Here is a 20,240-nt window from a genome sequence, read left to right as displayed (position 1 = left end):
CAATAATGCTCCAGCAATAGTTACTGTTACAACCAGGTGAGAAGGGGTCTAGGGGTTCCCTTTCTGCCTTTGCCTGGTTTAACCGTAACAGGGTTTAATTTTAAAAACACCTTGTTTTAGCTCCCCCTCAGTGAATCCTTGTTCACCGCTTTCCAATTGTAAGGCAAAGAAATCAATCAAGACAGGTTTTCTTAGATTTAAACAAGAAAGGTGGAAGTTTATTAATCTTAAACTCTAATCCAGTTAACGACTACGAATATGCGACGCGACCATGCTAACATGCATATGGAATAAACACACATGCAGACAGAGACAGAACGTAGAAACGAATAAAGGGGAAAAGTCCGAGGCAATATCAGGATTATAATTACAGTCCTTTAAGTTCAATGTGGAGTCTTTGGTTGCCAATAAATACTGCTGTTCGTTGGGGCCCAGTTCACACTTCAACTTGTCGAAGACTTTTCTCTCTTGCGGATTACGTGCCTTTCGTGGATCTGGTAGCTTGGGAGAAAGCGAGAGAGAGACTGCCAGGAGAGAGGCAACTTGTTCCAGCTTCAGATGCAAACTGCCTTCTCAATTCAAACTGTTCTGTGGCTAGTTCAAAGAACCTGGATCAGGTTCATGTGACAAGCTGGTTTAACCAGTCCTGGCTTTGTGGATTGTATCATCTTAGCGGTCCCTGGAATGCGCTTCCTTACACCTTCAGTGTCTGGTGATCAAAATCCATTTGGGTTCATTTGATCAGGGAGTAATTCTTTTGTCTCTCCAAGCACTGTCTCTTAGCATGCATATGTTCTTCCAGCCAAGTGTCTAGTGATCCTCAAACAAGTCATTTCTTCACTGCAGCAACAGTTTAAGATCAATGTTCATATGGTTAAATTAATATGCCTGATTCTTGGCAGGCGGGGGTCTGCAGGACACTATCTTGTGGCACTTTTGGAGCAGCTGAGCTTTATTTTGGACTTCTGCATCATGTTAATCAGCCCATCCATAGCCCTCATGACCCTCTGCATTGTTCACACCTTCTCAACCCTGCCGTGGTCCAGACATGGTGTTCTCCCCATTTCCTTCCTTTGAAAATCCTAAACTGCAGTTGACAAGCCTGTTAATGAGCTCCACAATGAGCTCAACAGGTGATTAATTGGAGGTGTGCGGGCTTGCCATTTTTCCTCCAGTCACTCTTTAAAAATAGCTTCACGTTCTGGAGGCGGTGGGACCCAGTGCTGACGTCCGAGAGCGTGATCTTCAAATTGTGTGCACATCTACATCCTCTCCCAACAGGCTTTGAAATTCTGGCTCCAAGTCTTTTCAATGCTCAGCTGATGTAACTTCATGTAAACTCGGGGTAAAGTTTACAGAATGCAGCACATGAAGTAATGGTGCAGCTAAGGGATAAAAGCAAAATTTTGTAAAGTGAAGTTAGGATGACTGGGCCTGAACCTACTACTGAGCTCAGGAACTGTAATATGTGGTTTCCTGCAGGCCTCACATGTGTTATCTGTGAATATCATTCCCTGTACTAAATCTATAAACAAAAAAAGTTGCATCTAGAACTCTTATTCTTGGCAGAGGGCCAATAGCATCAAGCTTGCCTCTGTAGTGGCCCCCATAGCCAGTTACACAGGTTCTTATGTACTATAGATTGAAGTGGAACCTTTTTGAAGAAAGTGCTACCTCAAAGTCTTGAAAAGGCAGGAGAAGTGCTAAATATATTCAAGAAAGAGTTAGATATAGTTCTTCGGGCTAGAGGGATCAAGGGATACGGGGAGAAAGCGGGAACAGGGTACTGAGTTTGGATGATCAGCCATGATCATATTGAATGGCAGAGCAGGCTCGAAGGGCCGAATGGCCTACTCCTGCTCCTATTATTCTATGTTTCTAAGTGGAGCATAAACCTTGGCATGGATTGGTTGGGCCCTCAGCCTTCTTCGCTATACCCTTGCTATGTGCTTCTCTGATCTCCATATTTATGCATTCTACTACTACATCACAGCTTTCAGGAGGTCTGTTGGTAACTTCCACCAGAGTTTGCTGCTGCTGAATAGCAAATGGTGTTCAGCATGGGGAAGTATAGTGTAGTAGCTGCAGCCAAAGACAGCAGCTAATAGATAATGAGACAGTGAATGGTAAAGCTGTGTTTACTTTTGTTTTTATAAAGTCGCTTATCTTCACCTGAAGTCTATCCAAATGATTGAAGAGCATTTAAAACATTTTTATTTAATATTTTGTGCCAAATTTGTAACTGTTATTTACCTGATTGTGTTACTTTTATTTTAAAGTTTATTCTACTGGGTTTTGTAGGTTAGAATTTTGGGAAAAGGTAAGCCACATAATTCACCTCCTACTAAAATGTCTGTTAATATACCCCATTTGCAACCTGTCTAATCACTGAGGCTGAAACATATGGTATGCAACACTGGTGTCCTTTTTGATCTTGATCTGAGCTTCAATCCCACATCCTATCTATAACCAAGACTTATCACTTCCACAATATTGCCTACCTGTACAGCCCATCCCTTATTCTCACTTTCGTCGCTTGGCTGTTTCAAAATCCTGTACTTGCCTCTATCCCACACTAAATCCTCGCCGTCCTCCATTGACTCACTATAGCCACAGCAAATTCAAAATCCTCATCCTCACCTACAAGTCTTCCACTCTTAGTCCACTCTTTCTCTGCAACCAACTCCATCCCTCTGGCCTAACCCATTCCCTTTGGTTCTTCAGCTGTGGCTTCCTGTGTACTCCCCTCACTCCCTCTGTCTGCTTCACCATTGGTGGCAGAGGTTTCACTGTCTTGGCACAATGTTTTGGAATTTGCTTCCTAAACCTCTTTGCATTACTTCTCTCCCTACCTTTAAGAATTTCCTCAAAACTTTCATTTGACTCTCTCAATGTGAAGTATTTTGGGTCATTTTATGAGTTACAGGTTCTATATACAAATGTCAGTTAATGTTGAATACTTTACAAGCAGTCATCCAGTTTTTGAATGACTTGTCAATCACTCAGACTTTGTTACAGTTTGATTTCCCCATTCCCCCCCTCCCGCCCTAGATTCATAAGTATTCATTATTCTCCATATAAACCTTTCTAGAAATATGATTCTGATGAGGAAGAAGATGAGAAGGAGGAGGATGATGATGATGATGAGGAGGAGAAGAAGCAGGTACAAGAGAAAGATGATGAAGATTATAAAAGAGAATCTGACTCTGATGACTCTATAAAGAAACCTGCTAGAGGCAGGAAACCAGGTATCACAATGAGGGTTAATAGTTTCTGCTTTCAGCATTTATGTTCATAGCCACTGGTAACGTCCAAACATTGGCTAGTGGATTAGTTTATTATTAGTTTAATTATTCACTTACTTAAAATTAAAGATCAATCGATTTGTGTTCTGTCACAAGTATTAGCATTTGTAACTTAGCTTTCCTAAGATGCATCAATTAAAAATCTTAGATTATGTAGCTTGGTATTTTGATGTTTATAATACCTGTACCTTTTCTAAAGTTAGTTTATTACCTGAAAATACAGTGCTGAATACAACAAACAAACCGCAGACCCATTTTAGAGATGACCTTCTCCATCTTCCTTTTTCTCTTTAGCAGCTCAAAAGAAGACTCCAAAACCTCGAGGGAGGAAGCCAAAGATTGAGAGGTTACCTTCTGTCTCCAGCAGCCTCAGGTTAGTAAAATGGCCAAGAACATTTGGTTTTGCAAATGGGCCAAACTAAATTCCCAAATTTATTGGAATAGACTGAGGTATATGTCAAGTGGAATTAAATTTTGGAAATTGTAAATGATTGCTATAAAGACTAAGTTTGTAGTGTAGGTTACCTTGATATGAGCAGAATAATAAATAGATAAAGAAGGATAAATGGCTTGTTTAGAAGAGCACTAGTCATTGATCTTTAAATAAAAGTCCTTTTTGCTCCTTCCTTTTTTCATACAATTTACAGGCTTTACACAGTTGCACTGTTATAGGTATTAATTTATCCAACCTATTATTCCAGACTACCCATCAGTTTTCATTTACCATGATTCCAGAACTAACAGCTCATTTTAGCCTTTCCTAACCAAAATTTATTCATTTCTAAAACCCAAGCTTGATTACTGCCACTTGATTTTATCTTGTCATCTAATTACTGCTACTTGATGGATCACAGGCTTTGGCCTTTTAAGTATATATTTTTAAAAGACTTCACATGTTGCCCCAAAAGTCTTGTTCTTTGACTGGAGAAGCTATTAACAGTGCTTCCTTTCACAACCCTGCCTTATCCCCACCCCTCAGCAGCATCAACACTACCACTACCAGCAAAGATTAGTAATTTGCTATTGAGTGGTGGAATGGAGCTCTGACGTAGAACAGAAATACCTCAAGCTGAAATAAAAAACAAGTTCTGGAAATACTCAGGAGGTGGTGGAAGCAGATACGATAGCAACGTTTAAGAGACATCTTGACAAATACATGAATAGGAAGGGAATAGAGGGATATGGGCCCTGGAAGTGCAGAAGGTGTTAGTTTAAGCAGGCATCGAGATCGGCACAGGTTTGGAGGGCCGAATGGCCTGTTCCTGTGCTATATTGTTCTTTGTTCTTTTGTTCTTTGTCAGGCAACATCTGTGGAGAGAGAAGCAGAGTTAACGTTTCATGTCTGTGGCTTTTCATCAGAACTGACCTGCTGAGTATTTCCAGCACTTTGTTTTTATTTCAGATTTCCAGCATCCTCAGTATTTTGCTTTATTATACCTTAGGCTGGTTTGTAATCCCAAGAATTGGTAAAACCCTACCTATAATTTCAACAGACCATCATAGAAAGTACAGGATAGAGAGGAGCATTTTGGCATATTGCACCTGTGCTAGTTGTTTAGAAATCCCTTGTGAAACTACGTATGTTCCTCACATTTACTGTTTAATTTTAGCAGTGACAGTGACAGCGATGCTGAAGGCAAGATCAGTGACTGGAAAAAACGAGATGAGGAACGAAAGAGAGAGATAGAGGAAAGGAGGAGGAAACAGCAGGAGGAAGAGCTAAGGAAATTGAGAGAAAAGGAAAGGGAGGAGGAGGAGGAAGAAAAGAGGAAACGAAAAGAAGAGAAAGAAAAAGAGGATGAACATGACAAAATAATTGATGAAGTAGATGCAATAAAGAAGAAAGAATCATCAAAAAAGACCAAAAAAAACCGAACTAAATCAAAATACTCCTCTGATTCAAACTCTGAGGTGGAAAAGGAGGTGATTGTCTTTTCATATATATTCATTATTGGTTGGTTTTAAAATGTTTTATTTTTGTTCAGATTTTCATGCCAATGTTGCTGAAGGTGCAGACTCATTTTGTGGCGATTAGATGCCATGTGATTTTCACCCAAGTTGCTATTCTTAATGTGTGGGTCCACACCGTGAATATTGGAAAGCTATTTGAATGTGAGTAGTAATAATATTGGGAATTGTAACCTTGCAGATTATGTAAGCAATATTTATCAATATCCATATTTATCCCTTTAGGAACACAGGAACAGGAGTAGGCCATTTAACACCTTGAGCCTGTTCCGCCATTCAGTGAGATCATGATTGATCTGTGACCTAACTCCATATACTTGACTTTACCCCATATCCCTTAATACCTTTGGTTAACAAAAATCTCGGTTTTAAATTTAACAATTGATCTAGCATCAATTGCTATTTGCAGAGGAGAGTTCCAAATTCCCACCACCCTTTGTGTTTACATGTGTTCCATCATTTCACTCCTGAAAAGTCTGTCTTTAATTTTTAGACTACACTCCCTAGTCTTAAGAACATAAGAAATAGGAGCAGGAGTAGGCCATTCGGCCCCTCGAGTCTGCTCTGCAATTCAAGAATATCATAACCTATCTGATTGTGGCCTTCACTTCACTTTCCTGCCAGCCATCCATAACCCTTGACATCCATGTAGATCAAAAATCTGTCTAACTCTCAGCCTTATATATATTCAATGACCCAGATCCGCTTCTCCCTGGGGAAGAGAATTCCAAAAATTAACAACCCTTTGAGAGAAGAAATTCCTCCTCATCTCCATCTTAAAAGGGAGACCTCTTAATTTGAAACTGTGCCCCCTAGATCTAGATTCCTCCACGAGGGGAAACATCCTCTCAGCATCTACCTTGTCAAGTTCCCTCAGAATCTTATATGTTTTAATAAGATCACCTCTCATTCTTCTAAACTCCAAAGAGTATAGGCCCAACCTACTCAACCTTTCCTCATAAGATAACCCCTTTATCCCAGGAATCAACCTAGTGAACCTTCTCTGAACTGTTTTTCCAATGTAAGTATATCCCACCTTAAGTAAGGAGGCCAAAACTGTACACCGTACTCTAGGTGCAGTCTCACCAATGCCCCATACAGTTATAGCAAGACCTTCCTACTTTTATACTTCATCTCCCTTGCAATAAATGCCAACATTCCAATTGCCTTCCTTATTGCTTGCTATACCTGCATTCTAACTTTTTATGCTTCATGTCAAGACACCCAGATCTCTCTGTACCACAGCATTCTGCCATCTCTCTCCATGTAAATAATGTTCTGCTTTTCTGTTCTTCCTGCCAAAGTGGACAACCTCAAATTTTCCCACATTATGTTCCATCTGCCAAATTTTTGCCCACACTCTTAACCTGGGCGGCGCAGTGGTTAGCACCGCAGCCTCATAGCTCCAGCGACCCCGGTTCAATTCTGGGTACTGCCTGTGTGGAGTTTGCAAGTTCTCCCTGTGTCTGCGTGGGTTTCCTCCGGGTGCTCCGGTTTCCTCCCACATGCCAAAGACTTGCAGGTTGATAGGTAAATTGCCCCTAGTTTAGGTAGGTGGTAGGGAAATATAGGGACAGGTGGGGATGTGGTAGGAATATGGAATTAGTGTAGGATTAGTATAAATGGGTGGTTGATGGTCGGCGCAGACTCGGTGGGCCGAAGGGCCTGTTTCAGTGCTGTATCTCTAAACTAAACTAAACTATCAATATCTCTTTGCAGATATTTTGTGCCCTCCTCAAAACTTACTTTCACACCTATCTTTGTATTGTCCGCAAATTTGGCAACAATATACTCAGTCCCATCCAAATTATTAATATAGATTGTAAATAGTTGAGGCCTAGGACACTGGTCCCATCTTAGTCTTAGTCTCTCAAACAACAGAAATGGCTTCTGTCTCTATCTATCCTATCTAATATCTTGAAAACCTCAACCAAATCACCCCTTAACCTTCCAAATTCCAAGGAATACAATCAAAGTTTATGTAATCTCCCCTCATAATTTAACCTTTGGAGTCCAGGTATCATTCTGGTAAATCTCGGCTGCACTTCCTCCAATGTCAATATATACTTACTAAGGTCTGATGCCCAGAACTGCTCACAGTACTCCAGGGCTTTCTATAGCTGAAGCATGACTTTATACCCCTGTATTCTAGTCCTCTAGACATCAAGGTCAGGATTTCATTAGCCTTTTTGATTATTTTCTGTACCTGTTCATGACATTTTAATCAATGTACCTGGATCCTCCATTTTAGACCTCCACTGTTTCTAGCTTTTCACCATTTAGAAAGTACCCTGCTCTATCCTTTTTCGGGCCAAAGTGGATGACTTCACATTTGCCTACATAGGCATCCATTTGTCCATACACTTAATCTATCACTATCTTTTTGCAATGTTACACTTTCAGCTACACTGCTTACAGTGCCGCTTATCTTTGTGTCATTGGCAAATTTGGATATGTGGCTTTTAATCCCATCATCTTAAGTCGTGGTGGCACAGTGGGGCAGTGGTTAGCACCGCAGCCTTGCAGCTCCAGCGACCCGGGTTTGATTCTGGGTACTCCCTGTGACTGTGGGTTTACGCCGGGTGCTCCGGTTTCCTCCCGCAGCCAAAGACTTGCAGGTTGACAGGTAAATTGGCCATTGTAAATTGCCCCTAGTGTAGGTAGGTGGTAGGAGAATGATGGGGACGTGGTAGGGAATATGGGATTAATGTAGGATTAGTATAAATGGGTGGTTGTTGTTTGGCACAGACTCGGTGGGCCGAAGGGCCTGTTTCAGTGCTGTATCTCTATGAAAACACAGTGAATTGTTGAGGCCCCAACACAGATCCTTGCGGGACACCACTAGTCATATCTTCCTAATTAGAGTACCTGCCCATTACTCTGTTCCTGCCACTTAGCCAGTTTCCTAACCAATTCAATAATTTGTCTTCAATTTCATGAGCTTCACCTTTAGCTAACAGTCTTTCATGAGGGACTTTATCAAATGTCTTCTGGAAGTCCATACATCCATAAGCAATTAGATTAAACAATTTAAGTTGTGCTGTTATCAAGTCCAAATGATATTTCACAAACCAAACTGATAATAGCAAAGCACACCATACTATAGAGTGAGCCAGTCATCAAAGATAAAGTCAGGCACAGCAAATTCCCCCCCCCCTCCACTCCCAAACGGGATGTAAGTGTTGCTGGCGAGACCAGCATTTGTTGCCCATTCCCAATTTCCCTTGAGACGGTGATGGCGAGACCCCTTCTTCACCAGCTGCAGTCCATCTGGTGTAGGTACACCCATAGTGCTGTTAGGAAGGGAGTTCCAGGTTTTTCATCCAGCGACAGTGTAGGAGCGATGATACAGATCCAAGTCAGGATGATATGTGATTTGGAAGGGACCTTGTTGGCGGTGTTCCCATGCATCTGCTGCCTTGTCTTTTAGGTGGTAGAGATTGCTGGTTTGGAAGGCGCTGTTGAAGGAGGCTTGGCTAGTTGCTACAGTGCATCTTGTATATGGTACACACTGTTGCCATCAACAGTGCCGGTGGTGGAGGGAGTGAATGTTAAAGGTGGTGGATGGGGTGCTGATAAAGTGGGCTGCTTTGTCCTGGGTGGTGTCGAGCTTCTTGAGTGCTGGAGCGGCACTCATCCAGGCAAGTGCCTTGTGTCCTGTAGTTGGTGGACACGTTTTGGGGAGTCAGGAGGTTGAGTTACTTGCTGCAGAATTCCCAGTCTCTGACCTGCTCTTGTAACCACAGTATTTATATGACTGGTCCAGTTCAGTTTCTGGTCAATTGAAACCTCCCCCACCCAGGATGTTGATGGTGGGGGATTCAACGATGGTAATGCCATTGAACATTAAGGGGCGATGGTTAGATTCTCTCTTGTTGGAGATGGTCATTGCTTGGCACTTGTGAGGCGTGAATGTTAATTGCCACTTATCAGCCCAAGCCTGAATGTTGTCCAGGTCTTGCTGTAGGTGCTCACAGACTGCCTCAGCATCTGAGGAGTCACGAACGGTACTGAACTCTGTACAATCATTAGTGAACATCCCCAGTTCTGACCTTATGATGGAGGGAAGGTCATTGATGGTTGGTCCTAGGACACTACCCTGTTGAACTCCTACAGCGTTGTCCTGGGGCTTAGGTGTTTGACCTCCAACAACCACACCATCTTCCTTTGTGCTAGGTATGACTCCAACCAGTGGAGAGTTTTCCCTCTGATTCCCATTGACTTCAATTTTGCTAGGGCTCATTGATGCCACACTTTCTCAAATGCTGCCTTGATGTCAAAGGCAATCATTCTCACCTACTGAAATTCAGATGCATCAACTAATACACCTGTGATAACTGTTGACACAATTACCAGGTTAGGCTTTAAGAATTATAATAGACACTTAACTTAATTTAACTTAACTTAAGTTAATATCTACTTAATAATCACAAGTCGGAATGTAGTTTAAATGGAGCCCAAAACTAGCGGCAATAACTATAAGATAGTCACTAATAATTCAATACGGAATTCAGTAGCTCTTTACCGAGTGGTTAAAATGTGGAACTTGCTATCGCATTGGATAGTTGAGGCGAGTAGCATTGATGGATTCAAGGAGAAGCAGTCTTTTAGATTGGGTCGGCCAGTGAAAAGAATTCGCCCAACTCTAACTTAGGGTGTAGTTTCACCCCAGTTACCAGTTTGAGACTGATAGCTGCAGTTTTTGTTTCTTTACACTGGCTGGCTGAAACTTAAATTCAGCTGCCTAGGAGAAAGCTCTATGCGTGTGAAAATATTTGGAGTTAAATTTTGAATGTTTAGACAGTGTGCATAGCAGTGTCTGCACTCTCTAAACATTTAACTTAATTGCATACAAGTAGAACTGTTGACTTTTTACCCTGGTTTGACATTGTATTGGCTGTACACTCTGGGAGTGGAAGTCTTGAAATGCCTCTATAGCCACTGCATAAAGAATCTCAGTCCCCTTTAGTCTGCCATTAGTTTGAGCTCTGATTCTGGAATGACATTGCTAACTGTTTGCATTAATGCTAAAGGTGTAGTGTAAATGTACTCTGAGATGCCTTGGTTACAAATATAATTATGTACTGGTTGTGGAATGCACCTGGCGAGAAGAGGAGTTTGACACTTTTATAGGACAATTTTTTTTTTTGTCGTCTTTCAATCAGTTTGGTCACAGAGTATTGGTCTATACTGGAAAATCCTAACTTTTGAAAAGAGTTAAAATACATGGAAATGAGGAAAATCCAGGAAAATGAGGATGCATTCTAGAAAATGGGCAGGGGTTTAGTATCCTGTTTTGCTGATTGATGTATGTATTTTTTAAGTGCTTTCACTAAAATAAACAGAAGTGAATAATTATCACTTTATTGTTTACATGTTTACAGGTGAAAAAAAAGTCTAAGAAACCACATCCCGAGCCCACAAATAAACAGAATCAACAGAAAAAAGAGAAGGAACAAAAAGAAAGAAAACGTAAGCTGGAAGAACGACACAAAGAAAGGTGAGTTGCGTTTTGTACTTCTGTAACTGCAACAAGTCAGCCTTCAACACCCTTTTCTTTATCAGGTGGTATAACCAAATTTTGATTTAAAAAAAAATCTGTTCAACATCCAATTTTTCAGTAAAATGCTGCCTTCCTATTATTGGAGGAAGTTCTGGCTCATCCATGACTTGATCTCGAGCATTAATTTCTTGGGCTAAGAAAGGCAAAATCAGCCAAAGTTCCCACAGCAGTCAGAACCCAATGCACTTGCATTGTCTCAGCTAAAAATAGTATTCACCTTGGCTGTGATTCTCTCAATAATCTCGCATGAAAAATAGCCTCTTAGGCAAGGTTCTGGAGGGCTGCCAGTGCCATGGATCTGCAGCCCGTGAGAAACTATTGAGACATTAACCAAGGCCCCATCCTCAGGTGGATGTAAAAGATTCTGTGACACGACTATATTTCAAAGAATTGCAAGGGTTAATATTTATTCATCAACCAACACCTTTATTTTTTAAAAAAAAGTTATCTGGTTATTATCACATTTCTGATTGTGGGACCTTGCTGTGGGCATACACTTCTGTGTGCCACACTTCCTACATTACAATAGTAACTATACTTCAAAAAAAGTACTCAATTGGCTTTAAAGCACTTTGCGATGCCCTGAGGTTATGCAAGCTGCTCTATAAATGCAAATCTTTCTCTTTATTGTTTGGGATACTAAAAATATTGCTTCTGAAACCCAAGTCTGAAGTTACTGATTTGAAAAGTTTTTGTTCTGTTTTCTCACACTTTTGTAATTTATTTTTCTGCAGGGCAGCCAAAGCAGAAAAGGAAAAGAAGAAAGAAGAAAAGTTGCAAGTTAAGAAACTAGAAAAGAAAAAAGGTGCATACTTCATGGGATTTAAGTTCCTGCTGGAATAGTCAATATAGACATGCATGGTAGCCTAAAGGAAATCTTATGGCTCGAATTTTACGGTCAGCAGCAAAGTGACAGCGCTTGCCACTGGACCTGCAAAGATCTAGCAATCTCTATGGCATGGGTTTCACCTTTGCTAATAATTCCATCCTCGTGCCAGCTAAAGGGGACCTCTGGCGTCCAGAAACATGTTATCAAGCAGGCTAAGCAGACAATCAAATGGAAGAACCCCTGCAGCTTAAACAAATGGTGGAGACTGTGCACGAGTACACACATCACCCATGCTGCTTAAACTAGTGGTGGAGACTGACAGCAAACCAGGAAGCAGGTTTTATTGTTCTCTTTTTATAATTTTACAGGAAGCGAAATAAAAATTGGGAAGGTGGAAGATGAAATATAAATTTCTTTTCGAAAAAAAATTAACTTGTTTTAAAAATCTGATATTTTTAGCATGAAATGGAGAAATTTGACATTCCACAAACATAAATTAGTTCTTCAGGCCAGAGAAGTTGTTCAGTAAATATGACTTAGTATGCCATTAAAAACCCAGTTACACCGCACTAAACAAGGTGTAACATTTTCAAGGGTTTTTACAGCGAGACTATGAGCGTAAAATGTGGAAGTTTACGTCAAATCATTGATTTCTAATTGATTTCCATTTGTGAGGACTTCAACAGTGCACCATGTGGAGGATCAGGGAAGCACTGACAGCAGCTTCTGGATTTCCACGTTTAACCGTGCACATGCAGATGCCAGAAGTTGCTGTCAGTTTCACAGGAGCAAGCATGTTGAATGCTGACAGTTTTGCTGTCATTACAACCACAAAATCCTGGCCAATATTTTGTGGTGGATCTGAGGTTTTGCAGTTAAGGATTCTTTTTGTAGCCAAGAGTAGCATGAGCTTAAATTACCAATCTTGTCTTACTCTTTTTAGGTAACCAGATCATTAACACCTGGAGTAAGTCTCCTGACCCTAATGAGGAATAATATAAACACTATAAATAGGCTGAGGCAGGTCCATGACTGAAGTGCACGAGTACACACATCACCCCTGCAGCTTAAACAAGTGGTGGAGATTTGCACGAGTACATACATCACCCCTGCAGCTTAAACAATTGGTGGAGATTGTGCACGAGTACACACATCACCCATGCAGCTTAAACAAGTGGTGGAGACTGAGCTGAGCATTTGGCTGGCCTGCTGTCTTCATTCTGTCTCCGTCTTGCGCTTTATAAAGACTTATTGTGGAAGCTCCAACACATTTCTGATACTTTTTATTTAACAGAGGTGACGGCGGAACAGAAGCTTCAGAAGATACACACAGACATTAAGCATGCTCTGAAGGTTGACAATCCTGTGAGTATTAGTAAAGATTTGTGTTTAAGGACAGACTTTCTATTTCTGTTGAGGAGGGTTGTGCTGATTTGAAACTTTTACAGGATTTAAAGTAAACTTGTTAACTTTTTAGTCACTGTAAGGGTACTAGCCACTTTAAAATTGAAATCAGTTCATGTAAAGCTTTTCTTCCATTTAATGCTTAATTATTTTGTAGAAGTTGTGCTTTTTTTTCTAGCTTAGACACTTCCTAGTTTACACATATTTATATCAATCCAGATGAGGCAAAATAAATCCCATTTTGAATGCAGCTATGAGGAAAGATTGGATAGGCTGGGGTTGTTCTCGGAACAGAGAAGGCTCAGGGGAGATCTGATTGAAATGTACAAAATTTTGAGGGGCCTGGATAGAGTGGAGGTGAAGGGGTATTCACCTTCGCAGAGAGGTCAGTGACTAGGGGGCATAGATTTAAAGTGATTGGTAGAAAAATTAGAGGGGAGATGAGGAAAAACTTTTTTCACCCAGAGGCTGGTGGGGGTCTGGAACTCACTGTCTGAAAGGGTAGTTGAGGCAGAAAAGGAGTCTGGATATGCACCTCAAGTGCCATAATCTGCAGGGCTATGGACAAATGCTGGAAGGTGGAATTAGAATGGGTGGATTGTTTCTCAGCTGGCACAGACATGATGGGCCAAGTGGCCTTTATCTGTGCCTTAAACTTTCTATGATCAAACTGTGTTAAACCAGGGATATCCAATCACTTGGCGATTGGGACCAGGTACATGTCTCATGCCCAATGAGTGAGCCCCATGCAACAAAAAAGAGACCCCACGCAGGGTTAAAGTGAGCCCTACTACCCCATACACAGGTGAGGCCCCCAATTAGCAAAAAATGTATTTTGGGAATCTCAGATAATCTATATTAAGATATTTCTATTAAGTTAAATACAGATGAACTGAGGTTAAGTTGCTCACATACAACTGTTAAGAATGTTTTAATCCACATTGCTAAAGTGTTTGTCCAGCATGTTATTTTTCAAGTACCACATCAGTTTGAGAAAATTAGATTCTTCACGTCTTGGAGAAACTTGGGTGTAATGCTAAATGGCTTTGTTCATGTGGACCCAGCAAGGGTGGGGGTGGTGGAAATACTTAGGATGGTGGTGGCTAGGGTTAGAGGTCAAGTTTTTTTTTTTTTGCTTCCTGCCCCACTAAGTAAACATGTTGAGGGAGAGTATATGGTAGTCTGTGAAAGTTAGTAAGGAAATAGATAAGAAAAAGATAGCTGTCGTCTTAGATCTAGTATGGCTAGACTCTGTGTGAATGCTAATTGGAAAATATTTAGCCCACTAAATTGGAATAGTGTGGAGTTCCTATGTTAAGAGGAATATTACAAAATAAGTTAAAAGTCATTGTAATTATTACTCTGTTCATTCACATATGCAAAATAAATCCATTTATTAAAAGCAAAATACTGCAGATGCTGGAGAAAAAGGGTCCTGAAGAAGGGTCACTGACCTGAAACGTTAACTCTGCTTTTCTCTCCACAGATGCTGCCAGACCTGCTGAGTGTTTCCAGCATTTCTTGTTTTTATTTTAAATCCATTTATTGTTTTGTAATCAGCATTGCCTAGAGTGTTCAGGTGCCTTCCAGAAGATTGAGGAACACATGCAAGATTATGGTATCTGGTTCACATACACGTAAAGTCCTGATCGTAAAGGATGCTGGTCCACTTACATGAAAAACTAAATGATGCTGAACCCAAAAGATTATACAGTGTAAACCCAAAATTTGTAAATACCACACAAAAGGCTAGTTCCTGATGCACAAAAACAAGAACCACCCTTCCCTCATTTCAACTACTTCTGTAGAAATAGTATCACTCACTTTATTAAACACAGAATTTACAACAAAGAAAGTAAAATTAGATAGGAAAAAGCTTTGCAGCTGCATAAGTGAAAATGGCATAAAGTGCTACTACTGTATTGTCCATTGTTGAATTGATTTTTGTTGCATGATGAGAAAGTAACTATTTGCTCTGTAGAGAATGGGAGTGCCGAACAAGTGACTTCTCTATTGGATGAGAAAGCTTGGGTATTCAGGCCATTCAGATATACCATTTGTAGAAAGTCACTGGGTGGCACCATTGCTCTGGTTTTATGTGTCTAAAGGTCATAGGCCAAGGCTGATCTTGCATGGGAAGTAGTGATTAATATCATCCAGTTGCTGTTGCCAAATACAGTGATATGTGAAAAGAACTGAATGAGGAATATCAGGGAAGCCAGAGCAATCGTTGAAGCTGGGGATGCGCAATTGCTTGTGATGGTTGGCATATGGACAAAAGCTCAGTAAAGAGGGATACAGAGGTCTGCTGTAAAGTAATTGAAAGCTAAGTAAACAATACACAGATGCCAGAGCTGTTACCAAATGCTTTAACTCTTTAACTCTTGATGTTTTGTAGGATGTAAAGAAGTGTGTGGAGGCACTTGAAGAACTGCGAACACTGCAAGTCACTACACAGCTCTTGCAGAAACACAGTGATCTGGTTGCAACACTAAAAAAAGTATGTTTGTTGTACTGTGTTTGTATTGATGTATTTAGCCCTTGATCCTAATTCAGTTGTCTGTGTTAATGTCTTTTACTTGTGCGTTAAATTGTTTGAAAACTTAGTGTATGTAATAGTTAAAATAAGTCTGTTTTGGTGCTTGTTTGTCATTGCTTCTGCATTTAATTTAAATGTGTTTTAATTCTGTGTAACTTAGTATTCCAGTATAGTAGGTGGACTACTTACACAATAATGTCTGCAACAATGATGTGTTTAAGGCGGACAGCTTGATTTTGGAAGTTTACAGAATATTTAATATAGAATGAGATTTTGATGGAGTGAGATGGTGCTGAAGGTTCCACAGCTACTGTTCAGTTCTCAACCTGGGTTGTGGGTTTCCGAATAAAGCAGTGGTGCTCTCTAGTACGAGGGAATGGAAACTAGTCAGCAGAGTCCAGGTGAAACAAAATATTAGAATAACATGCTCCTCGTGGTTTCAGTTTTAATTTTAAAAAAGTGTAATTTTAAAATTTATCAACAAATTGAAAAGCGAAGTACATGGCAAAAAGAAATCTTGTATGGAATGGCAGCAGCACAAATAGTACCACACTGTGGACTGCTCCTACCCCAGCTTGATTAATTTAAACATGAAGAATAACCATTTAAAAGGAAACACAGAGGGCAGTTAGCATCTGTAGAACCACACCCCAACAAAAGTTAGCATCTTCAAGAGAGGAAGGGAGAAATATTGGGGCGGGCAATTTTTTTTCTTGCTAGTTGCATTCAAAAGAAATTATAACATAGTTGTTCGCTCTTATGTTTTGGGGTTTTTGTTCTACCTTTCTTACTCTAGATTTTTTATGGCATCCATAACTTAGATCACTGTCATAGGTGAGTCCCAACTCCCTGTGCCCTCAAGAGCATCTTCACTAGACTTGATTTCTTGGTAAGGTTTATGTAACATGCCCAGGATAACTCACAAAATAACTTTTCTGTTAATTATTTTAGCTGCTACGCAAGAACACAAGAAATAGGAGCAGGAGTTGACCATATGGCCCATCGAGCCAGCTTCGCCATTCAAAACAATCATGGCTGATCTTGGGATTCAGCTAAACTTTTCCGCCCACTCGCCATACCCCTTGATTCCGTGAGAGACCAAAAATCTGTCTATCCCAGCCTTAAATGTATTCAACGATGGAGCATCCATAGCCCTCTGGGGTAGAGAATTCCAAAGATTCATAATCCTTTGACTGAAGTAATTTCCCCTCATCTCAGTCCTAAATGATCAGCCCCTTATCCTGAAACTGTGCCCCCGTCTTTTAGACTCCCTGGCCAGTGGAAATAATCTCTCAGCTTCTACCCTATCCAGCCCATTTAGAATCTTGCATGTTTCAATGAGATTACCTCTCATTCTTCTAAACTCCTGAGAGTACAGGCCCAATTTACTTAGTTGCTCATCTTAGGACAGCCCCTAATCTCAGGGACCAATCTAGAATTATCGTATCCATCTGTGGATCACTCTTCTGTCTTTATTAAGCAGTAGAACATCACAACATTAGATATCATTTTTTGCTTGTGATTATTTAATAATCGATGTATGAGTGAATAACAATAATATGCCACTAGTTGTAAGACCTCCTCCCAAACTCCAGGCCTAATTAACTTCTGGAAACCAAACCCAAATGAGCTACCTGAATCTACTCATCCACAGGAAGATCAGAATTAACAGGAGTAGGTCACTCGGCCCCTCGAGCCTGCTCCGCCATTCAGCAAGATCATGACAGTATTGGTAGGAGTGACCACCGCACAGTCCTTGTGGAGACGATTTCCTGCCTTCACATTGAGGATACCCTCCATCATGTTGTGTGGTACTACCACCGTACTAAATGGGATATATTTCGAACAGATCTAGCAGTGCAAAACTGGGCATCGATGAGGCCCTGTGGGCCATCAGCAGCAGCAGAATTGCACTCGACCACAATCTGTAACTCATGGCACGGCATATCCCCCACTCTACCATTACCATCAAGCCGGGAGACCAACCCTGGCTCAATGAAGAGTGCAGGAGGGCATGCCAGGAGCAGCACCAGGCATACCTCAAAATGAGGTGTCGACCTGGTGAAGCTACAACTCAGGACTACTTGCGTGCCAAACTGCATAAGCAGCATGCGATAGACAGAGCTAAGTGATCCCATAAGCAACGGATCAGATCTAAGCTCTGCAGTCCTGCCACGTCCAGCCGTGAATGGTGGTGGACAATTAAACAACTAACTGGAGGAGATGGCTCCACAAATATCCCCATCCTCAATGATGAGGGAGCCCAACACATCAGTGCAGAAGATAAGGCTGAAGCATTTGCAACCATCTTCAGCCAGAAGTGCCGAGTTGATGATCCATCTCGGCCTCCTCCTGAAGTCCCCAGTATCACAGATGCCAGACCTCAGCCAATTCGATTCAGTCCACGTGATATCAAGAAACGATTGAAGACACTGGATATTGCAAAGGCTGTGGGTCCTGACAATATTCCAGCTATAGTACTGAAGACCTGTGTTCCAGAACTTGCCGCGCCCCTAGCCAAGCTGTTCCAGTACAGCTATAGCACTGGCATCTACCATGTAGAAAATTGCCCAGGTATGTCCTGTACACAAAAAGCAGGACAAGTCCAACCCAGCCACTTACCGCCCCATCAGTCTGTTGTCAATCATCAGTAAAGTGATAGCACTGTCGATGACACCTTCCATCAAGTGGCACTTGCTTAGCAATAACCTGCTCAGTGACGCTCAGTTTGGGTTCTGCCAGGGTCACTCACCTCATTACAGCCTTGGTTCAAACATGGACAAAAGAGCTGAACTCAAGAGGTGAGGTGAGAGTGACTGCCCTTGACATCTAGGCAGCATTTGACTGAGTATGGCATTAAGTAGCCCTAGCAAAACGAGTCAATGGGAATCGGGGGAAAACTCTCCGCTGGTTGGAGTCATACCTAGCACAAAGGAAGATGATTGTGGTTGTTGGAGGTCAATCATCTCAGCTCCAGGACATCACTGGAGGGGTTCCTCAGGGTAGTATCCTAGACCCAACCATCTTCAGCTACTTCAACAATGACCTTCCTTCGATCATAAGGTCAGAAGTGGGGATGTTTGCTGATGATTGCACAAATTTCAGCACCATTCATGACTCCTCAGATACTGAAGCAGTTTGTGCAGAATTGCAGCAAGACCTAGACAACATCAAGGCTTGGGTTGATAAGTGACAAATAACATTCGTGCCACACAAGTGCCAGGCAATGACCACTTCCAACAAGAGAGAATCTAACCATCTCCCCATGACATTCAATGGCATTACCATCGCTGAATCCCCCGCTGTCAACATTCTGGGGTTACCATTGACCGGAAACTGAACTGGTGTAGCCATATAAATACCGTGGCTACAAGAGCAGGTCAGAGGCTAGGAATCCTGAGGCGGATAACTCACCTGCTGACTCCCCAAAGCTTGTCCACCATCTACAAGGCACAAGTCAGGAGTGTGATGGAATACTCTCTACTTGCCTTGATGGCCTGGATGGATGCAGCTCCAACAACACTCAAGAAGCTCAACACCATCCAGGACAAAGCAGCCTGCTTGATTGGCACCCCATCCACAAACATTCACTCCCTCCACCGCCAGCGCACAGTGGCAACAGTGTTTACCATCTACAAGATGCACTGCAGCAACGCACCAAGGCTCCTTAGACAGCACCTTCCAAACCCGCAGCCTCTACCACCTAGAAGGACAAGGGCAGCAAATGCATAGGAACACCACCACCTGCAAGTTCCCCTCCAAGCCACGCACCATCCTGATTTGGAACTATATCGCCGTTCCTTCACTGTCGCTGTGTCAAAATCCTGGAACTCCCTTCCTAACCACTGTGGATGTACCTATCCCACATGGACTGCAGCGGTTCAAGAAGGCAGCTCACCACTTCTTTATGAAGGGCAATTAGGCATGGGCAAAAATTGTCCCAGGAATCAGCCCAGTGAACCATTTTTGAACTGCTTCCAATGCAAGTATGTCCTTCCTTAAATAAGTGACCAGAACTGTACACAGCACGCTAGGTGTGGGCTCACCAGTGCCCTGTACAGTTGTAGCAATAATTTCCTACTTCTCTACTCCAACCTCCTTGCAATAAAGGCCAACATTTGATTTGCCTTCCTAGTTACTTGCTGTACCTGCATGATGACTTTGTGATCCATGTACAAGGACACCCAGGTCCCTCTGTTCTGCAGCATTATGTGTTCTCTCTCCATTTAAATAACAATCTGCTGTTCTATTCTTCCTACCAAAGTGAACAACCTCACATTTTCCCACATTATACTCCATCTGCAAGATTTTTGCCTACTCACTGAACCTATTATCTATATCCCTTTGATGACTCTTTGTATCCTCTTCTCAACTTGCTTTCCTACCTATCTTCATACCATCAGCAAATTTGGCAACAATACAATCGGTCACTTCATCTAAGTCATTAATATAGATCGTAAATAGTTGATGCCCCAGCACTGATCCTTGTGGCACTCCACTAGCTACAGTTTGTTATTCTGAAAATGACCCATTTATCCCAACTCTCTGTTTCCTGTTAGTTAGCCAGTCCTCTGTCCATGCTAATATATCATCCCCAACACCATGAGCTCTTACCTTGTGTAATAATCTTTT

The 20,240-nt window shown here is 41.6% G+C and overlaps 1 protein-coding gene across 3 annotated transcripts in view; it reads left to right on the top strand.

Moving 5' to 3' along the window:
• The window catches only part of hdgfl2 (HDGF like 2), a 104,360-nt gene that overhangs the window by 74,811 nt on the left and 9,309 nt on the right, over positions 1 to 20,240 (top strand). For all 3 annotated transcript variants that reach the window (XM_068016541.1, XM_068016539.1, XM_068016540.1), the window contains 7 exons: positions 3,092 to 3,248; positions 3,600 to 3,678; positions 4,916 to 5,228; positions 10,658 to 10,773; positions 11,571 to 11,641; positions 12,960 to 13,030; positions 15,468 to 15,569. In XM_068016541.1, coding sequence (XP_067872642.1) covers positions 3,092 to 3,248; positions 3,600 to 3,678; positions 4,916 to 5,228; positions 10,658 to 10,773; positions 11,571 to 11,641; positions 12,960 to 13,030; positions 15,468 to 15,569 — 909 coding nt within the window. The remainder of the gene's footprint in view (positions 1 to 3,091; positions 3,249 to 3,599; positions 3,679 to 4,915; positions 5,229 to 10,657; positions 10,774 to 11,570; positions 11,642 to 12,959; positions 13,031 to 15,467; positions 15,570 to 20,240) is intronic.

Source organism: Heterodontus francisci, chromosome 36 (genome assembly GCF_036365525.1).
Source record: "Heterodontus francisci isolate sHetFra1 chromosome 36, sHetFra1.hap1, whole genome shotgun sequence".
In the NCBI taxonomy this organism is placed as follows: domain Eukaryota; kingdom Metazoa; phylum Chordata; class Chondrichthyes; order Heterodontiformes; family Heterodontidae; genus Heterodontus; species Heterodontus francisci.
The sequence above is the reverse complement of the archived record's forward strand: the minus strand, read 5'-3'. Positions and strand labels throughout refer to the sequence as shown.